The sequence below is a fragment of the Equus przewalskii genome, chromosome 17, assembly GCF_037783145.1.
Source record: "Equus przewalskii isolate Varuska chromosome 17, EquPr2, whole genome shotgun sequence".
Taxonomy (NCBI): Eukaryota; Metazoa; Chordata; class Mammalia; order Perissodactyla; family Equidae; genus Equus; species Equus przewalskii.
The window spans coordinates 67210251-67230317 of record NC_091847.1 but is presented as its reverse complement, the minus strand read 5'-3'; the positions used below and the strand labels follow the sequence as shown (position 1 = coordinate 67230317).

The 20067-nt window shown below is 40.9% G+C and overlaps 1 protein-coding gene across 21 annotated transcripts in view; it reads right to left on the bottom strand.

Annotated features, from left to right (window-relative positions):
- Positions 1-20067, bottom strand: part of MYO1B (myosin IB) — a 180822-nt gene that overhangs the window by 68724 nt on the left and 92031 nt on the right. For all 21 annotated transcript variants that reach the window (XM_070581690.1, XM_070581691.1, XM_070581671.1 and 18 more), the window contains 3 exons: positions 11034-11138; positions 6777-6823; positions 1300-1363 (listed from right to left, as the gene is read on the bottom strand). In XM_070581690.1, coding sequence (XP_070437791.1) covers positions 1300-1363; positions 6777-6823; positions 11034-11138 — 216 coding nt within the window. The remainder of the gene's footprint in view (positions 1-1299; positions 1364-6776; positions 6824-11033; positions 11139-20067) is intronic.

Genomic DNA, 20067 nt, shown 5'->3' with positions numbered 1-20067 from the left:
AAATGGGAAGAACCACTGAATTCATCCAGTTCAGTCCCATTGTTTCAAAGATGAGGAAACCCTAGCCCTAGAAGGTTTCTCTGTGAATCATTGATTAAAAAATTGTTTTAAAAAATCGGCTGCATAGTTTGCCCAATTACTGAAAACACTAACTTTGGAACGGCATTCCTCTGGTTCTAGAGTTCACCAGGAAGCTCTTAGGGGTCACCTGGGGATCCAGGGCTTCTGGCTAGCCATCTCCTCTTCAACCAGATCAGGTCTTGTTTTATCTGTTTCATAGCTGGAGTTCAGCATAAAATTTCATTTGAAGAAGGAACAGCACTGCTATAACCAATCTCATGACCATTGCTCTGGATACCTGTTTCAATTTGTCTTTCTTTTCTCTAGTCCAAACTTAGACTTTTTTCATTCTAAAAATCCCAATAGCACCATGGGGTTGTGAGGAGGCCAGGGGTAGTGGGAGGTTCAGAAGTGTCACTCTCAACAAAACAAGAGGGCTCAGGAGGATAATCAGGCCAGGGCTCCGTTAGGAGGTGTGCAAACCCTGAGCCGTCATCTTAAATTTTCCAAACTAATCAACTATGAAGTCAACACGAGCAGAGACACCAGGGCACGTCCTGCAGCCCCAAAGTGCTGATGGCAGGGCCATATTTATAACAGATACTGACCACTGGGCCCACTTTAGAAAACTCTGGACCTGGGGCTGTTAAGCAGACCTCATCTGATTTCGTTTGTTTTTTCACCTTTGACACAGAACATTACACTTCTATAATCACAAATCATGACTAAAGGGGGCAAATGAATCGGTTTCTACCTAACAGTTGTATCACATTTCAATTATCTAAATACACTGCAAGACAGACAAAATCTCTCACAACAAAATGTGAAGTACAGGTCCACTCATTTTATTGGATAAATGTTACCCCAAAAAAGTTATTAAATTTAAATTATTTCTATTTTCTTTTGAATCACAGATTAATTTTGTTAAAGAAAATGACCGTTGGAGGATCCTTTTCATTACGAGATTGGCTTAAAGATCTAGAGAATATAAAATGCAGTTGGACTAATTCTTATTTCTTTAGCAGACTTCTAAAAACTCTTCCAAAGGTAAAGATCTTTTAAAAAGGTTTAGAAATTAAATTATATTATAAAACAATCTGAAATGCATAGGTTAAAAAAAATCCAAAGAAAAAGAAACGTATTCTTATACCTATCTCTTGAAGACCCGAGTATCTGAAATATTGTATGATAAATGTTTTACTATTCTGAATTTTAAAAGGATTCAAGCAAAATACTCACAGTTACTTATCACTCCTCCCAGTGGATCGCCTTTAAAATCAAATTCAATATCCATATATTTGCCCTGCCAAAGAAAGATTTTGTGAGTTTTCAAGTTCACCTCAAAATATCCCGTCAGCATATCTTCTTAGAGAATAGCATACTAAGCCGTTTGTGCATTTGTTTAAATGTAATTAATAAAGACACAGTTTATGTAAGCACGACACAAACAATACGCCTCCATAAATAATTCATACTAACTACCCCATTAGCACAAAGCTAACATATCAGGTTACTAATTTAAGAATAGATCTCCTCAGCTATCATGTGACTTTTCCATTTCAGATATGTGTTTCAAACTTCTGAAGCTGTGTGTGTATTCAATTCAGGAATAAAAACTGACAAAAATAAGTACTCCTTGTATGTGCACTACTTGAGAATATAAAGTATTTCATTTTTATAGGGATAACATGTTTTAAGGCATGGCTGGAAACTCCAAACATACTGGACAGTGGATAAAATGGAACACTCTAAGTTCTGTTTTTATATCTGCTCCAACCAAATCCCTGATGATGTGCTGGGACCAACTCAGAATCAAAGACCGACCACCATTACTCTCTTTGGCTTTGGATCTAGATTATACAGCAACATACAACCCCAGGTTCGTATTACACCTTACAGATGATATCTCAAACACACATGGAGTTTCATATTGTGATTTTTAGAGAATTGGTCTATAACTGTCTAGTTAAAGAGTAACCAGTATAACAGAATAACCCTGACAGCTGTTTTTCGTTTGGATAAGGGCGTGTGGATCTAATAAGTAGTCCTTGGTTTCCTTTCATGTTCTACCTTAGTCAAATAGATGGTGTGTAAATAATTGTCTCAAAGAATTACTTTAACTCTTTCTATTTTCAAAACAATGGTAAGGAAGAAGAAACATGATCACATGGCACTCAGTCAACAATGCAATTTGTGACTTTTTATTAGCTCATGCATGCTCCCTTGACTCTCCTCCTTCACTGTCATGGGTCATCTGCCCTTTTCAAGTCTTCACTTATTCATTAAGCAAATGCCTAGATACATCCAGCATTTCCCAGATACTAATGTAGGCACAAGGGAAAAGGAAGGCACAGCGCCTGCCCTCAAGGAACTTACAGCCTGGGGGAAGCTGAGACAGGTCAACAGGACACTACAAGGATAGGCAAGGATAAATCCCACAGCGGGTCATGGTGCTATGAATAAGGAGGGGACAAAGAAGGAGCAGAAAGCCTGCCCTAGCTTACATGCGAAGCATCAGGAAAAGCCAGGCAGGCAAGGAGGTGGGAGAAAAGAAAAGGGCAGGCATAAGAACTGGCACTCGTGAGAATGCTGAGTGGGGAAGCAAGGCTGGAGACGGAAGCTAGAGCACATCATGACACTGAGACATTCTCCTGACAGCAAAGTTCTGTCATTAAAAGTTCCTAAACAAGGATGCCATGAGGAGACTTGCCTCTTTACAATATCACTTTGGCTAGTGTGGAATGGACTGGAAAGGAGCAAGACCAGATGTGGCTAATAGGCAGTGGCAGTAATCAGGAGAGAAATGTTGGTGGCTTTAGCAGGAGTAGCAAAAGGGAAGAGAAAACAGAGTTGAGAGCTACCCAGAGAATCACAATGACAGGTCCTGGTTGGATGTAGGAGGTAAGAGAGGAGGGGGTCAAGGACTAAAAAGTCCAGGAATGTGGCCCAGGCAACTGAGTGGACAGTGGTGCTCTCCATGATGGCAAGGGACAGCACAGGCGAGGCAGCTGTGAAAGAGGGGGGAAAGGGTAACTTCACAAGGGAGTCCGAGACAGACCACAAGAGAGAGGATGATTTTGACGGAATGTGGTCCCTGGACATAGGAGGCAATAGGGTCTAGAGCACAGGTGGAGGGATTTGTATGAGACAGGAGTTGAGAATCTCCCAGTGTGACAGACGGGTGCATACAGATACAGGGACAGGTGAGGCACCCAGGTTGAGGGCTTGGATGATGATGACGACGATTAATTTCTGTGAAGTAGGCATAACATCAGCTGAGAGTAAAGGATAGGAGGTTTGAAGAGAGTAACATAAACAGTGTAGAGAATGGAAAAGGAGCCGACCAGGGACAACTATCAGACAGCACTGAGAATTCAGTTGACACTGGAACAGCCCTCTTCCCATTCAGCCACACCCTGATGACTCTCCACAAGCTTGATTCTGATCATGTCACTCAACTAATCAACAGCTTCCAAATGCCTACAAAATAAAGTCCAAGACCCTGAAGCTCATACTCCAAGCCCTCCAGTTGAGGCCTGACCCATCTTTCCAGTCCTTGGGCCCACAGCTCCTGTCTCAGAACCTCTGGTCTAGCCACTAACCCTAGTAAATGCAGGTTCACACTGGTTTCTCTCCTCAAGCTTCCTCATGCTATACTGCCAGCTCTTTCTTCTCTCCACTAGATTTTGGCACATTTAAATCTCACGGGCCCACTCAGAACCGTTCCCAGTCCCAGACTCCTCCAGCTTCTCTTTCCTCAACTTCCATTACATTTTATCGATAATTTTCATGAGGAACTTTTATGTGTGTTATAATTATTTTACGTGTTGTGTTACAATTACTTTTAGCCATGTCTATTTTTTCTGACTAGTTTATAAGCTTCTTAAAAATAGATAAACAATAAATGTTTTCTGAGTGTCTACAGGGGCACCAGGCATTGCTCTAGCTACTGGGGCCACCACAGCGAACGAGAAGGCTGGGGTGCTCACGCTCATGGCTCCTGCTCTCTTGGGTCAGTGATCACGTAAATGGGAGAAGTGAGGACAATAATTCCAGAGACTGATAAATGCCTAAAAAACTAAAAACAAGAAGAAGTCATAGAGTCTATGAAAAGCATCATGGAAATGACATTTGAAGTGAGACCTAAATGATACAAGACGCCGGTCACGCAAAGATCTGGGAGGAAGCCTGTACTGTGTTCCAGGTGCAAGGAGGAGCCACAGAGGGCTTTCAGCAGTGAGAGACGTAAGTTTGTAAAGATCCCTCTGGCTACCAGTGAAGAAAGGACCCTAGGCTGCAAGAGGAGATGCAGGGAGACGTAGGTTTAACTATGTTAAAAGAAACAGTGTTTTTGAACAAATGAATAAATTGTGGTTTTTTATTCTTACTGAATGAGAGGTTTGGTGATGAAAGTTTCCTGACCCTACAGGTTCCCTCCTACATGCCCCAGTGCCTAGCTCAGCAATTGGCACCCAGGAAGTGCTCAACATAACGCCCCTCCCCCCTCCAAAATCCTTGGTCAAGAACAGAGATTTTTCAAAGCCTTAAAACTGGTTTTTCCCCCCCCCCAAAAAAACAGTGGGTTTCTTCTTAATAGAAGCTCAACGTCACCTTTGAGGTGCTGGGGGGAGGAGAGCACTGTAAGGCACCTCCACGGGAACTCTGACGTAAAATGTCAGCTACAAGGAACACGCACAGGAACTAGACCATCTCAGGGCCTACCAGATTTCTCAGTGAAGACCTCAAGAAGTTTATTCTTGGTTAACCAGTCAAACACACTCAAAGGAAATGTAATCTCCCAGGAGTCATAAACCACTGTTATAGACAGTTTAAATACAGCACCAGTCCTACTATAATATTCTAACATGGATTTGAGTATGTTACTGGTCAAGTTAGACCACAAAGCAGAGATATTACTAAAATCCGGGCATGAAATGATTTAGCCTATAATCACGTATTAATCTCACATCCTAATACCTGTGTTATAATAGGATTTCTCTGAAGTTACTTAATGAGCCAAATCACCTGCCAACCTTTCACCAGATTTTCAAATATCACTAAGTACTAACGACTCTTTAAATAATATGGTTTTCTGCATTTTTATGGTCTAGAGACTAAATATATTTGCAATTTTTTAAAAGTGTGTGTGCGTGTGTGTGACTTGCAAACAGCAAAAATAAAATCTCCATCCCATAAAGAAGCTTGATCTATTTGAAGTACTTCTATCTGCCCACCCTTTGCTTCTCATTCCATTTATGTAATAAGATTAGCCATGTTACCACAACAGGAAAAGGCAAGGCTCAAATCAGTTCTAAGAACTTTAAGGGCTAATCCGACGGAAAAAACGCACAGCCTCGGATTTGGGAGCCTTAGCCTTCCACTTTCCAAAATATCAAAACGATCTCCACCTGAGCTCATTCTCATGCCTTCAGCACTCGGTAACTCTAATGAGACAAAAGCAAAAAGGGGCTAAAAGAAGACAGGAGAGAGAGAGGGCAGGAAGGTTCTTTGGCAGAGAAGCATAGGCTCTCTGGTAGGGAAGCACAGAAGACCACCAAAAATGGTCCCCAGTAATGTTACATGAGAAGACACCTTATAAAGTAAATATCTTTTAAGAATTTGTAAGATTGGTTAAACTATAGAAAAAAAGGGACCAATTTCAAAACGCCACCATCATACTCAACATATTTCCCCCAGCTGCCTCCAGGCAGCATCTGTGTCTCTGTAAAGACCAGAGGCACGAATGAAAGAGCCCAGCACAGCTGGAGAGATCCCAGTGGGCTGCCGTGCACAGTGCATGCTGGAGAGTGATGGGTGATGAGGCTGGAAAGGCTTCTATTAGGGGAATTAGCATCTTCCAATGCAACCAAACTCAAAACATCAATTAGCTTCAGTTTTTACTATTTAGTCCTCCTTATTAGTTGCCAAACCTAATGATTTTACCTCTGTAAAGTTTTAGAATACACCCCCATCCTTTCTGCTCCCACTGCATGAAGGACAAAAGCTACAGAGTATACAAACTTGACACCCAGTTCATCCTTCTTTCTACAGTCATCCCCCCTTATCTGTGGTTTCACTTTCCACAGTTTCAGTTACCCATGATCAACCACAGTCCAAAAATATTAAACAGAAAATCCCAGAAATTAACAATTCGTAAGTTTTAAATTGCACGTTGTTCTGAGTAACGTGATGAAATCTTGTGTCTTCCTGCTTATCCCACCCGGAATGTGAGTCATCCCTTTGTCCAGAGTATCCATGCTGTATCTGCTACCCATCTGTTAGCCTACTGCGTAGGAAAAAACATAGCATACACAGCATTTAGTACTATCTGCAGTTCCAGGCATCCACTGGGGGTGGGTCTTGGATATCCCCCAAGGATAAGGGGGGCCTATTGTACTTAATTTCTGATGTTTAATTAAAATTTTAAATACCAAAACTCACGTAAATAGTTATTCTAAATAGCCTCATTTAAATTGCTCATGGAATTTTAGGTAGATGACAAGAACACACGAAAAAAACAGCTTGTCACTCCAAGAATCAAAAAGGAAAATTCCAGAAGGCAAAAAGTAGTCCTTATAGAACCTTCAGCGTCTCAATAGCAATGGTGTTCTTATCTTTAAAATGTGTGTATTAAGAAATATTAAACATCTGCTAATTGTTTAAACATACAAGAGCTAAATATTAGTGTTAACACTTATGCTTACACAAATACTTACAAATCTAGAGGAGTTGTCATTCCTTACAGTCTTGGCATTTCCAAAAGCTAGTAAGGAAGAAACAGATGTGTGGTTAAAATTGACAGAAAAATAATTTCAAGCAGAAAGACAAAGCAAATGTAATGATTTGACAGCTATAAATCCCCGAAAATGTGACTTGCAGCAATGACATTTCCATCCAAACTTTTCATAGAAACACATTTAAGAGAAGTCATAGTAACTTGCTAAAGCTTCCGCGTCTTATTGTAAGTTCACAGAAAAGAAGAGCCATGCCTATGAATCATGGAATTTTTTCCAAGATTTCCCGTAAACTTAATCTTGTCTAATTCAACACTTTTTAATCGTTTTGAGAGTAGTCAATTGAGTGGCTAGCAAACAAGTCGTCTTTGCTCTTCCACCATTATCACCAGTGAATAAGGTTATTTCGAAGACAACTACTTAATATTATCAAAGGTTTTGTGGAATTTCATGACGTTTCCAGACAGAAAAGGCACGAGAAACTTTAAATCGTTTAATTTTAAAATAAAGCTACTTCAATGTGATTAAATGTATAACTCGGGCTGTCCCGGTGGCGTAGCAGTTGGGTTCGTGTGCTCCACTTCAGCTGCCGAGGGTTCGCCGGTTCAGATCCTGGGCACAGACCTACACGCCACTCATCAAGCCAGGCTGTGATGGCATTCCATATAGAACTGGAATGACCTACAACTAGAATATACAACTATGCACTGGGGCTTTCGGGAGGAAAAAAACAAAAGAAGAAGACTCGCAACAGATGTCAGCTCAGGGCCAAGCTTCCTTACCAAAGAAAAACATACCTAAATATCTAACTCTGAAATACAGAAAGAGATTTGAAACCTAACGTCATTTCCAATAGGCTAAACATGCTACATAGTTTCATTAGCTTATGTCCATCAGACCTAAGTGAAACTTTCCAGGAAATAAATATTTTGCTCATAATGCAAAATCCAGGTTTGCTCCAATCTTAGCTACGTTGAAGAGCCGGAATCTCCCACAGGATTCCCTTTTAAATGAGGGCACATAAGAACCATGAGTTGATGTGGCCCCAAGTACAGAGTGCTCCTGTTTAACACGTACAGTTCATAGTGTCAGAAGGTGAAAGGACTGTTTCACCAAGCTTGTGTATGGTATACGGGCAAATTAATCAGGGCCATGGTAGTAGAGGCCTAAGTCAAATAAATATAAGTCCTATAAGCAGAGGGGACCTTGTTTGATGCTTTGGAAGCCCAGCAGTCCACCTCACATCTTAATGTGCAAATCAATCACCTGAGGACCTTGTTAAAGTGCAGACTTTGGTTCATTGGGTCTGGGGATGGGCATGAAATTCTGTATTTCTACCTATACCTCACCAGCCCCACCCCAAGGCTATTACTGGGATCCCTGGGCCACACTACACCTAGCAAGGACTGAAGAGCTCATGACGATGTGGCAAACAGAAATGAATCTTAGATTGGGAGGTCAGGCACCAAATCTCTGGAAGCCTCCAAAACTTCATTAAATTTAACACACAGCAGATTAGAGTGATGAGAGCTCAAATGATTACTTAGGGCTAAAAGCTGGTCCAAGTTTTGATAGCAATCACCTGACCAAGGTGTGGAAACGTGTGTTCAAGGTGAAGTTCACTTTCTACATTCGGTAGCCAAACCTAACGTGTTATGTGTCACGTTGGCTGGCTTTTTAGGTTTTTTGATTAAAAAAAAAAAAAAAAGTTGGCCCCTGCTCAGTTAAGACAAAATTTACAAAGTCAACACAGGCGAAGTTCTTTGTATGAGACATTCCGCTTGGAATGGGTATGGTTAGGTAGGTCCCTGACACCAAATTCTCTCTTCAATAGAAAATAAGCTGAGATGCTATATTGAGTGAGGAAACCTGTACACAGGAAATACTCAAAAGAGGATGCTTGCTGGAGAGGTTCACATCATTATCCCATGTCCAACACTTTAATAAATACAAGCTTCGTAATGGTGAGGGTTGACTGAGCTATCATGAAGACCATGACATTTTTTGTGTTTTCATAGGCTAGTCCTTCCCGGTGGGTGTGAACATGTAGGGGTGCCAAGTGAACTAACTTGCACTGTCCCAAAGTCCAGCTCAAGATGCCGATACATAAAGGACAGTTTATTGTGGCTTGAAGGTCAAGGGCAAGTGAAGGAATTGCTTCAGAAAAACTTTATTCAGGGCGCCATTTGTAAGCCATAAATCATCTTTTCATCAAACAAATCTGAGTTGCACATTACTAACACAGCTCTAAACACTGAAGTCTTTTATTGTGAGCCACAGAATCAAAAACAAGTCTTCCATTATAGAACACTTGAGACACATTCCTCAATTGTTTTTTTAAGTTCATTGTTCTAAATGTTCATTTACAGTAGTAGCTCCAGTTAAAAAGTAAAGCATTCCCATAAAAGATAATACATGCCCACAGTAGACATTTCTACCATTTCCTGCACCCGGGCCTAGTTTCAAATACCATTCAATAAAGGGCCAGATTCTAATCACAGATGCAAGCTATAGCATTCCACAGTGCTTCTCCTTTAGATCACGGCATTCTTAAAAGAAGCATATACAGAAATACAACACATGTAAAGCACCCTAACTTAAAAGCAAAACACAGGAACAAAAAGCCAAATATTGGAACAATAAAATGAATTTATAGCACTTTTTATAATAGCTTCTTTATTCATTAAGATACTGAAGGGGAAGAAATATCAGTAGCCACATAACAGACGTTTCAGCCTTTGCCTTTCATGAAGTTAAAGCATTTTCACGACTCTTATTTCGCTATCTGGGGGATAAGGATCCATTAAAGTGGAAGGAGGGGCTAGGCCTGAGTAACAACGACAACGGGCAGGGTTCTGTCGCTCCACACAGCGGGGCATTCCACCCACCCCAAAGAGCTCTGCTTTAATCCATGTTAAATCCTGACCTTCTGTGACTTTGAACAAAAGCTTGAACCAAACTACTCTTACAGACCAGAGATTCTAATCAGGAGTGGTTTTGACCCCTTAGGAGACATCTGGCAATGTCCAGAGACATTTTCAATGGTACCAACTAGGGGCAGGAGTGCTACTGGAACCTGGTGGGTGGAGGCCACGGATGCTGCTAAACTCCTTCAGTGCACAGGACAGCCCCACACAGCAGACGCATCCAGTCCAAAATGTCAACAGTGCTGAGGCTGAGAAACCCTACTCTACCCCAACAACTGTGTTAAATGACAATAAAGACATCCTTCCAATATAAAGCAATGTTAAAAGCTTGCCATCAATAGGGAAAGGCTCTGATTTATGTTCTCAAAGTAAAAGATGCTTTATACCGATGGTTTCCGTCAACCTCCATGGCATTAAGGGGACTCACGCCTGGCTTTGTTTTCTGATGGTATTATGGAGTGAATGTTTGTGGGTCCCTCTCAATTCATATGCTGAAGCCCTAACCCCTAATGCGTGGTATTTGGACAGGGGGCCTTTGGGAGGAAATTAGGGTTAAATGAGGTCATGAGCCAGCCAGGCTACCCCTCCCCCACCACATCGACAGAAAAGGTCATGTCAGTACACAGTGACACGCACACCTACAAGCCAAGAGGCCTCAGAAGGAAACCGACCTGGCCAGCACCTGGATCTTGGACTTCTGAGCCTCCAGAAGCGTGAGAAAATAAATTTCTGTTGTTTAAGCCACCGAGTTGCCAGCATTTTTTTATGGCAACCCGAGCTGACCAGTACAGACAGCCATGCATAGAATGTGAGCTCTACAGTCAGGTCTAGGCTTTCTAGGGCCCTGAAAAGACTGGCCCTTAGATGTTTCTCTGGCACAGCCTTGATCTCCCTGCCAACGGAACCAAGCAGCCACAGGGGTCACCCTGAACAATAAAACTGCTCTGTACTCACGGCGCTCTGTTCCACCAAGTCTCCTAGCCATTGAGTCAAATGCAACTATCAGCTGATTATTTTTAAGCAAAAGTGAAGAGATTTAAATAAAAATGGAAAGGGAAAAAAATGATTGTAGGTGGGAAAGCTCCTCTTACAAGAGTCAACGGTTCCCCCTTTAAGCACTTGGAGCCACGCGTTCCCAGGACGCTGCCCGTGTGCTGGGCGGGTCTGGCCTGAGTCTCCTCCTGCCTCGGCCCTCCCAGCCCACCTCCCGGCCCACCTCCCAGCCCACCTCCCAGCACACCAGGAACTTGAAGGGCCCTGACAACCGGATCCACTGCTCAGTCACACCGACCCCGCACACAGAAAATCCTACCTTCCAGCACCGGGTTGGACTGTAAAAGCTGTTCTTTGACTTGATTAACTTCTGCTCCTTTTCCACAAACCGCTGCTACATAGGACATAACAAGCTTGCTGGCCTCTGTGGATGAAAACAAGTCAGATTAATAAATTAGGCAAAACTTAAAAATTTGGGGGGGAGGGAGAAGACCCATTTACAGTGTTTTCCAATGCCTTTATTACTCCTAGCTATAAACAGACTTAAATATATGTAAATATGTTTAAAAATATTAGTGCTTTCTATTCAACAACATATCGTTAATACAGATGTAATAGGAATTGTGCTTAAAGGTTATCACTGGGCTGCTCAAAGATTTGCCGAGTAACACAGCCAACAAAATCTTGGGAGAACTATGTTCTCAGAGCAATCATTTACATACAATTACTATATTACACAGACAATTTGAGCCAAAAATAACTTGATAATCTGGGTATCTTTACCAAATTTTTGTGCATGGCTGTGAGGAAGATTGGCCTCCAGCTAACATCTCTCCCAGTCTTCTTCTATTTTATGTGGGATGCCACCACAGCATGGCTTGACGAGCGGTGCTAGGTCTGCACCCGGGATCCGAACCTGCGAACCCTGGGCCACCGAAGTGGAGCACAAGACCTTAACCACTACCCCACTGGGCCGGCCCCCTAAATGTATTTTTTAAAGTTTAAAAGAACTATTCTCTTCAGAAATATTCTCTAAATCAAACCGGTTTGCTCACAATTAGACTAAATTAATTACTCTTCAACTCAATTAAAAACTAAGAAGGTAATCTAAGGATTTGATAACAAGACATACAGCCCCTTCAGTGAACAGCTGCTTTCATGGGCTTCACTCGTCACTCTGAAAGGTAAGCTGCTGCAAGCAGCAAGCCATCTGAGGTACACAAAGACTTCTTAGCTCAAAGGTGGACAAAATTTGTTTCTGAGTTTTCTCCTTCTGTGTCTCTCAGTCCGTGTCCCCTCTCAGCACCTGCCTCCTAGAACCTGATCCTTTTAATACTGAGTTCCAAGGAATGGTAACAGGTCTTCAGGGAAAATGAGGTCCAAAGTCAAATGAATTTGGGGCCACTGTGAGTTAGATGAAGTGAGAACAGGTTTCCTTTTTAAAGGGCTTCTTGGAGGATCACGTGCATGGTAGAACTCTGGAAAAGATCGAGAATGCTGCATTTCCCAAACTTACGTGCCAAGGAATCTGTTTCTCGTTGAGCTGTCCTAGTTCTAATGTTCCATAATCAGGATCTGGGAAACGCTCAACTATTAAATGTTGGCAGAATAAAACAGACACCCTCACTGGGACAGTCGGGATAGGGAAACCAAGCTCCCCAGATCTTACTTCCTCTCAAATCTTTGCTCTGGCACCACTGTCTGAGAGCAGACGAGCCTTCCCCAGGTGTGAGTGACAGAACCTCTGCTCACGGGCAGAAGGGGGCAAATCTCAACACTGCCATGTCTCATGTGGAGACCTGCTGTGCTGTCCAGCCCCATTTTCCACCCTTGAAGAAATAATAAATGAGCAACTGGAATGCCACCTGGGGTACATTGGCCAACGCTTGCCTCAGGGCCTTGAGCAATCCTAAAACATCGACCAACAGGAGCCACTGAGCACCAAGAATTTATGCAGGTCACATAAAGTTCTCAGGGCCTAAGATGACTGCTTCTGGAGTACTAGCAAATACGGTATAGGAGAAGTAAGTGATCGCAGGGAGCCCTGAGAACTGGTGGGAGGCTGGGTACTTCTTCAATGGTTGGCTTTAGGTCTTCCTCCAATTTCCTTTCTGGGTAATGAAAATGGGTCCAAATAGACTCTCTGGCCTGTGATGGCTGATTTCCGCTGTCTCCTTTTAAAGACCGCAACTGACAATCATCAGTCTTTTCATCTTTGCAATACCCTTCCTCCAAAGGGCATTGTCCCTTAACACACTCTCCATTGTGTAAAGTCCCTGAACCACATTTTCCATTGTTCTCAGGGTTTAACTATCTAAAAGCTGGTAAATTATATGCACATATTCCTTTGCTCAGTTCAGGCTGACCCGGCCTCAGTTATGGACAAAGAGTTTATATGCTATTACATTTCACTTGACCTTGGTGACATTTTCCTCTACCCACCAGTCCAAACTGAAACTCTTCTTCTGGTCACTTCAGGATACTTTATTTCTAGGCTCTCCAGCTTTCAAGTGAGGCTGCCCTCCCAGCAAATTCCTGACATCCTGTGCTATCTCATCTCCAACTCTGGGCCAATTCTCCTGAATCCCCACGCATTCCAACTCTGAGGCTTAGCCTCTGAAGCAACTCACCTCCAGGCTTGCTTTCTTGTCATTCTGCTTTCTCGGCGGCATTCTTTGCTCCCCATCCCCACCTATACTCTCACATATATTATGTGTTTTCCTTCTTGACATGAATTTCTGGCCTGTCTTTCTACTCATTATACTATTAGAAGACTGAAAGCATTTATAGGCCAAGTAACTGTCCCAGATGGTGGCAAATACACAAACATATATAAACCTATGCATTTTAGATGGAAAGGTACATTTTCTCTTAGGTAAACTGAAAAGAAATATTAAAACCCAGGCCAGGCTGTTTCGTTTATTCCAGTGATGATGGATCTCACTGTAGCCAGATCTCAAACTTCAGATACACGGCCACAGTAAGTTCTCCAGAAACCCTGTTCTGGTCCAGGATGGACTCCAGGGACAAAGTGTCTTGGGCGGGGGGAAATCCACCAAGAATGAGAACCCTTCGGTGGCCGCTAGAATTGATCTGGCGTCTCAGAGAGCTTTTAATGGCCTGAACAAAATGGAATCAAGTTCTCTCAGGATCAAATCTGTTAAAAAAAAAAATGGTGCCAGGACAACTCTTTTGGAATTTGGATTAGACTTACATCACCTGGCTGTTAAACTGTATGTAAACCCACAAAATCTACTGAGATACAAAGATGGGTTAACTTAAACTGAAATTAGGAAGCATTTTTATTAATTTTAAAATCTATTTAAAGCAATTCAAATACCATTTCTAAATATGCTTCAAGGATACTTACTTCTAAGTTGCTAAAAAGTTTCTATGTTCAGATCCTTAACTATCTTCAGGAATTCTCCTATTAGGCTCATTTTAATAATTCATTTTTGGAAGCTTGGATTAAGAGTAATTTTCTGCAAAGTCTCATTGTCTAAAAGAGACAACTACTATAATTTTTTTTCCTGACAAAATATTTGATCTTTAACTCAAGAGGTTCACGAGACAGTCCCTACTTTAGAGAAAGTAAGTGAACCAGTAGGATCAGTTGCAGGGTCCAACACAGTTGAGAAGACTGTTTTCATAATATTTCCCCATGCTGGAAACAGGAAATAATAGTTATCTCATGAGGCTTTCTGCTTCATTTCCTTTTGACTCTTCTGTGCTAAAGTTCAAGTAAATCTGGATCTTTACTCAAATATTTATTTGTCCAAATCAAAACTTTATGTAATAACCTCTATGAACAGAAATTATATTTCTGAGAAGACTCAAGAATCAAATTATCATCCTCCATATTTCAAAGTCTCGTTTTTTAATTATGTTGACTATTATAAGGACGAACTAAACATGACCTTGGCAATCACAGCATAAAACTGTAAGCATTTTCCAAAGCAATACTGTTTTTTGCTGGGGTTTTTTTTTGTTTTTGCTGAGGAATATTCGCCCTGAGCTAAGATCTGTGCCAATCTTCCTCTATTTTTCAGTATGTGGGCCACCAGCACAGCACGGCCACTAACAGAGAGGTGTAGGTCCGTGTCCAGGAAGTGAACCTGGGCCACCACAGCAGAGGGCACTGAACTTAACCACTAGACAACCAGGGCTGGCCCCCAAAGCAATACTTTTGAATAGCCTGTGAATACATCAATCTAGTAATCATACTCTCAATGACAATGTCTTGCACATATGCTGTAAAAATATAAAATGATTCTATTTGGGACAAAGAGGTGTATTCTTCATATGTACTCAAAATTTCGAAAAGCACTTCCATTTTAGATATAAGAACAGTGGCAGTTAAAATTAGCAAAACTTAACACTGCTTATTATTAATTCTTAGTTCAGCAATTCTCTGACTCATAGATACTTTACATATGTAAATTTATGTCATATATATTTAAATGTAACTTGAATTGTAAAATTCATCAATAGTCAGGCAAACAAAATATTAAGTCTTTGAAGTCAAAATCTCTTTACACCAGAAAATGGGAGAACATCTAGAGTTAACAGATATTCTGCACTAATGGACAAATGGCCTATAAGAAAATACTTCAAAATCAAAACATCTACATCAGAATTCATTTCTACATAGAACAAAAAGGAGTTAGAGATGATAGCTTGATTCTGGGGATTTTACATTCCTGTTAAGGTAAGAATGATAACTAATTTAACTCTGTATTCTCTGGCACCTCGCACTGGGTTGTGAATAATATCTATTATATGTTATTATGTAATTATATAAATTTATATATAATGATATGCTTTATGAAAGAAAGCATTGTGAAACAGCACTAGGTCAAAGAGAAAGGGAAAGCAAATATTTCAATGAAAGACATTTGCAACCAGGAGGACAAAAGGATGGGAATCTCACTGCGAAGATATCAAAACCTATGCATGTTAATTGAGCAGGCTCCACTTGGATTCAATCACTTTGTCAGGGGAAAAAAGGTATGAATACAGGCAAAGCTTATTCTGAGTTTTTTTCATAGAGCTTCTAGTAGATTTACCTAGGAATTAACAGGTATCTATGCATGCATTCGTAAATATATGTAATAGCATATACGCCACATATAGATCATATAACCATGTCACATATGTCATTATAGCATATAGACAGAGTCACATATTTACACTCACACACATACTGAAATGTTTACTTCTATACCTCTCTATCTCCTTGGTTAAGACACCCAAGTTTCTCTAGGAACTGGGCTTACATAGGTCTGGTGGTCCAGTGACCTAAAGAGTGAGACTGCCTAAATCACGAGGCCATGTTTGTGCACAATGAAAGAAGGACTGTGCAACACTGAGGAACACTCTTTTCACCGGTCCTGAGTCTGCAGTGCTGCAAAATAACCCAGCTGCAGCACACCCACAGTGATCTGACAGGCAGCTGTCAACTGTTCCAATCGTGCTACAAAACGCACAGGTCTTGCAATAAGAAACACAGCCTTTGCTCCAAGAGGAGTCGTGACTAGCAATGTTTTTACTGAAATACAACTATATGTACGTTGCTCTGCTTATGCAAGTTGGCCACAAAATCTCTGACAATTCATATAAAACATGTAGGTCAAGAGAGGCCTTTCTCACGTGGCGAAGCAACAAATCAAAGGCTTAGTGTGTTCTGGCCTTCAGTTTGCTTGGCTATTCGGCTTCAGGGTGGATATAGTCTGTGTTGTGAAATGCTCATGATGTTTAGGCTGCAGGAAGTCAAGCGACATCTCTGTCACTGGCAGTCAGAGAGCTCTCGCAGATGTAAAGTAATCCAAGGTCATTTGGGGTTCAGAACCAAAAGTCTTAATGAGGAAGGCAGGCTTTCTAACTCTTTTAGTAGATGGCTGAAGAGTTCCTAGAAACTGATATAACTATAAAATTAGAAACCAAATAATTTACGTTTTCATATGTCACGATCATCTTCTCAGGCCCACAGATTTATTCTGATGTCCTTGAAAAATGTGGTTATGATGGTTCCCTCACGCTCTGCCTCCCTGCCCCCATGAGTGCTTGAACAGTCCTCCACAAGTTATTTGTATGCTTCGTAGTGAATTTTTAGTTCACTGCCTAGAAATACTTGGGCACGTTTAGAGGCATGATGAATTTTTTATTTAGCACAGCAGTAATGAATTAAACAGGACCCCAAAGGACTCAAAGAGTTCGTGCCTCTCCCTGAGTGCCCACTTTCTACCACCCTGCAGCTTAAGAGCGTCTCCAATGTTTAAGACGAATAACATCATCATCTGCCAAGGCAGGTTTACAACCTAGTTAAATTAATTACTTCTTAGAAAATAAGCCCTCTGATACCACACAGTGGTTCTGTGTAGGCTATTAAGCAAAGACTCTTATTGAAAAGAGATACTATATGTAAAATACATAGCAGATTCCAGGCCCTCAATAAATGTTAGTTCTCCTCTTCTTTCCTTTACTTACTAACACAAAATTTTTAACAGCTACATGTACTCAAAAACAATTTTGGTGAATAAGATAATGTGACATATCAGAAATGGCCTGCATCCCTCTTTCCCACAGAATTGAGATCAAACCCCCTCTCTAAACTCCTCACACTACTGGCAGCAGTCTCTATATTATTTTCCCTCATTTCATTTTCCCATAGGTAATCTCCATAAAACAGAGACATTAAACAACACACAGACTTTACTCAAATTTATAGTGTAATGACTAAAAACCATAATAAAAGTTGAAGCAATTTTTGGCCCACTGCTTTCAAAATGAAAGAAAAGTAGAAAAGGATGGGAATAAGTCAGCGAAACACTACATGTCTCCATGGAGACAGAGAGGGAGGAGATGCTGTTGGAATCTATAAATGAAGAGGAAGAGCAGAGCAGCTACCACAGAGCGCAGTGGAGTGGATATTTAAAAATAGCAGCTCTCAGGAACAGTGCCCACCTCCTAGCACTACAAATTTTAGTGATAATGGACAACTGAAGCATCAGAAGATCTAGAAGCACAGTAGCTCAAAAATATGACAATTGTTTCAAGAGACCGCTAGGCAATGCTACTCAAAGCATGGTCCAAGGACCAGCACTACTCAAAGTTGGCCAGGCCATGGAATGTTACTGGTCTACATATGAGAGTAGGCTCTTAGAAGTTTTTGTAGCAATTTGGTAGTTTATTTTGTCTGTTGAAACTAAAAAAAAAATTAGAGATTGAATTTTCTATGTCTTCTTGTATTTCATTTTTCTGATATCAGTCAGCAACAGATTTGGGGAGAGGGGGACCTGGTGCTTCAGGTGGAAGGTTTGAGAAACAGTGCTGTAGGGCGTCTGTGCTACCCTCCTCCAGGCTCCTGCCTGAAGCAGCACCTAAACTCGTATGCTGTAGACAGAGTGGCCCTCCCAGAAGAAAAGGCGATAGCCCCGAGAAGCAGCTCTCCATTCTCCAGCTTGTGACAGAGGGTAAAGGGATCCTAGAAGGACTAAGTTCAGGGAAGATGATCGAGAGAAAAAGATTTCAAGTGTTGAGTGGGACAACAGGTTAGTGAGAAAAAATGTCAAGAGAAGAGAAAAATACAACAAAGAAGAAAGAACTCTACGCCACTAGATTTCTACCAGAGGAGTGAGGTGTTTTTGCTTTTCTCAGAAAAGAATCAATGCCAACCCTCTGAAACGGAACTAGCAACCTCCACTCAGTTTTTCAATAAGGAAGGTACACGAGGCCACCAGGAGATGGGATCTCGCTCCAGGAGGAAGTCACGTACTGACATGACTAATTAGTGGACATTCTGTCTTTTTGGAACATATGTTCCAGAGGAGATGAAAAATTGGCCAACACCAGTCAAACAAGTGACCACAACCCACTTCTGATGACTCGCTTAGGAACAAATTGATACAATCAGACTCTCAAAAATATATCTTTAGTCATGACAAAGAATGAGTAAAAACCTAAAAAATTTATAGGCTTGGGATATTTTCATCTCCCCCTCCCTCATGCTTAAATAAAAAGAAAGAAATGTAAAGTGAATAGGCTTGTAGATACAGTCAAAAGGATTGGGGTGGGGGTAGGTGGCATGAGAAAGACCACAATACAAACGACTTCTGTCAAGGGACACAGTTTTTACCTTGCCTTGCTACCATTTTCATTGGTCAACTTGGAAACAAACAAGAAACTGTTCTGCTTCTAAGAATTAAATTCTGTTTCACAAGAAAGAACTGGTCAGTAACAAGAAGGGGCAAAAACTTTCTCCCAAGACACAGTGTCCTCCTAAAATTCCTACTGGAAAGAAAGGGTTCTGAACAGCCAAAGATTTCACAAATTTCTGAGCAAATACAGGTAAGAGCCCATACCGAGAATTCAGATAAATTATCTACAAAGGGACAGGAAGCTCTAACTAATGAAACACTGCCTGTATATGAGAGAGAGCAAGCCTTTTAATGGAAAGTAACACAAGCTGCCATCAGAAGGGGAGAAAAGCATGAGGGAAAGTGCAGAAGTGGGTAGGGGCCAGGTCAAGCAGAACTTTGTGCAACAGGGCCACTGTGTTTGGCTTTTATTTTAGTGCAATGGAAAATGTTTTAAAATTTTATATAAAAAATATCTTGAGACAAATGAAAATGGAAAAACAATATACCAAAACTTATGAGATGCAGCAAAAGTAGTTCCAAGAGGAAAGTTTATAGCTATAAATGCCTACCTTAAGAATAAAGGAAGATCTCAAACTAACATTACACTTTCAGAAACTAGAAAAAGAAAAAACTAAGCCCAAAGCTAGCAGAAGGAAGGAAATAATAAAGATTAGAGCAGAAATAAATGAAACAGAGAATAGGAAATAATAGAGAAGATTAACAAAACTAAGAGTTGGTTCTTGGAAAAAAATAAATAAAATTGACAAATCTTTAGCCAGACTAACCAAGAAAGAGAGAGAGGATTCAAACAAAATTATGAACGAAAGAGGACATTCAACAGATACCACAGCAATACCAAAGATAGTAAGAGACTACTCTGAACAATTATATGCCAATGAATTGGACAACCTAGAAGAAATGGATAAATTCCTAGAAACATACAATTGTACCAACACTGAATCATGAGGAAATAAAAAATCTGAACAAATCAATTACTGCTAAGAAGATTGAATCAGTAAACAAAAACCTCCCAAGAAGAAAAGCCGAGGACCGATGTTTTCCTGGCGAATCCTACCAAGCATTTAAAGAATTAACACAAATCTGTCTCAAATTCTTCTAAAACACTGAAGAGGGAACACTCCCAAACTCATTTTACAAGGCTAGCATTACCCTGATACCAAAGCCAGATAAAGATACCACAATAAGAAAATTGCA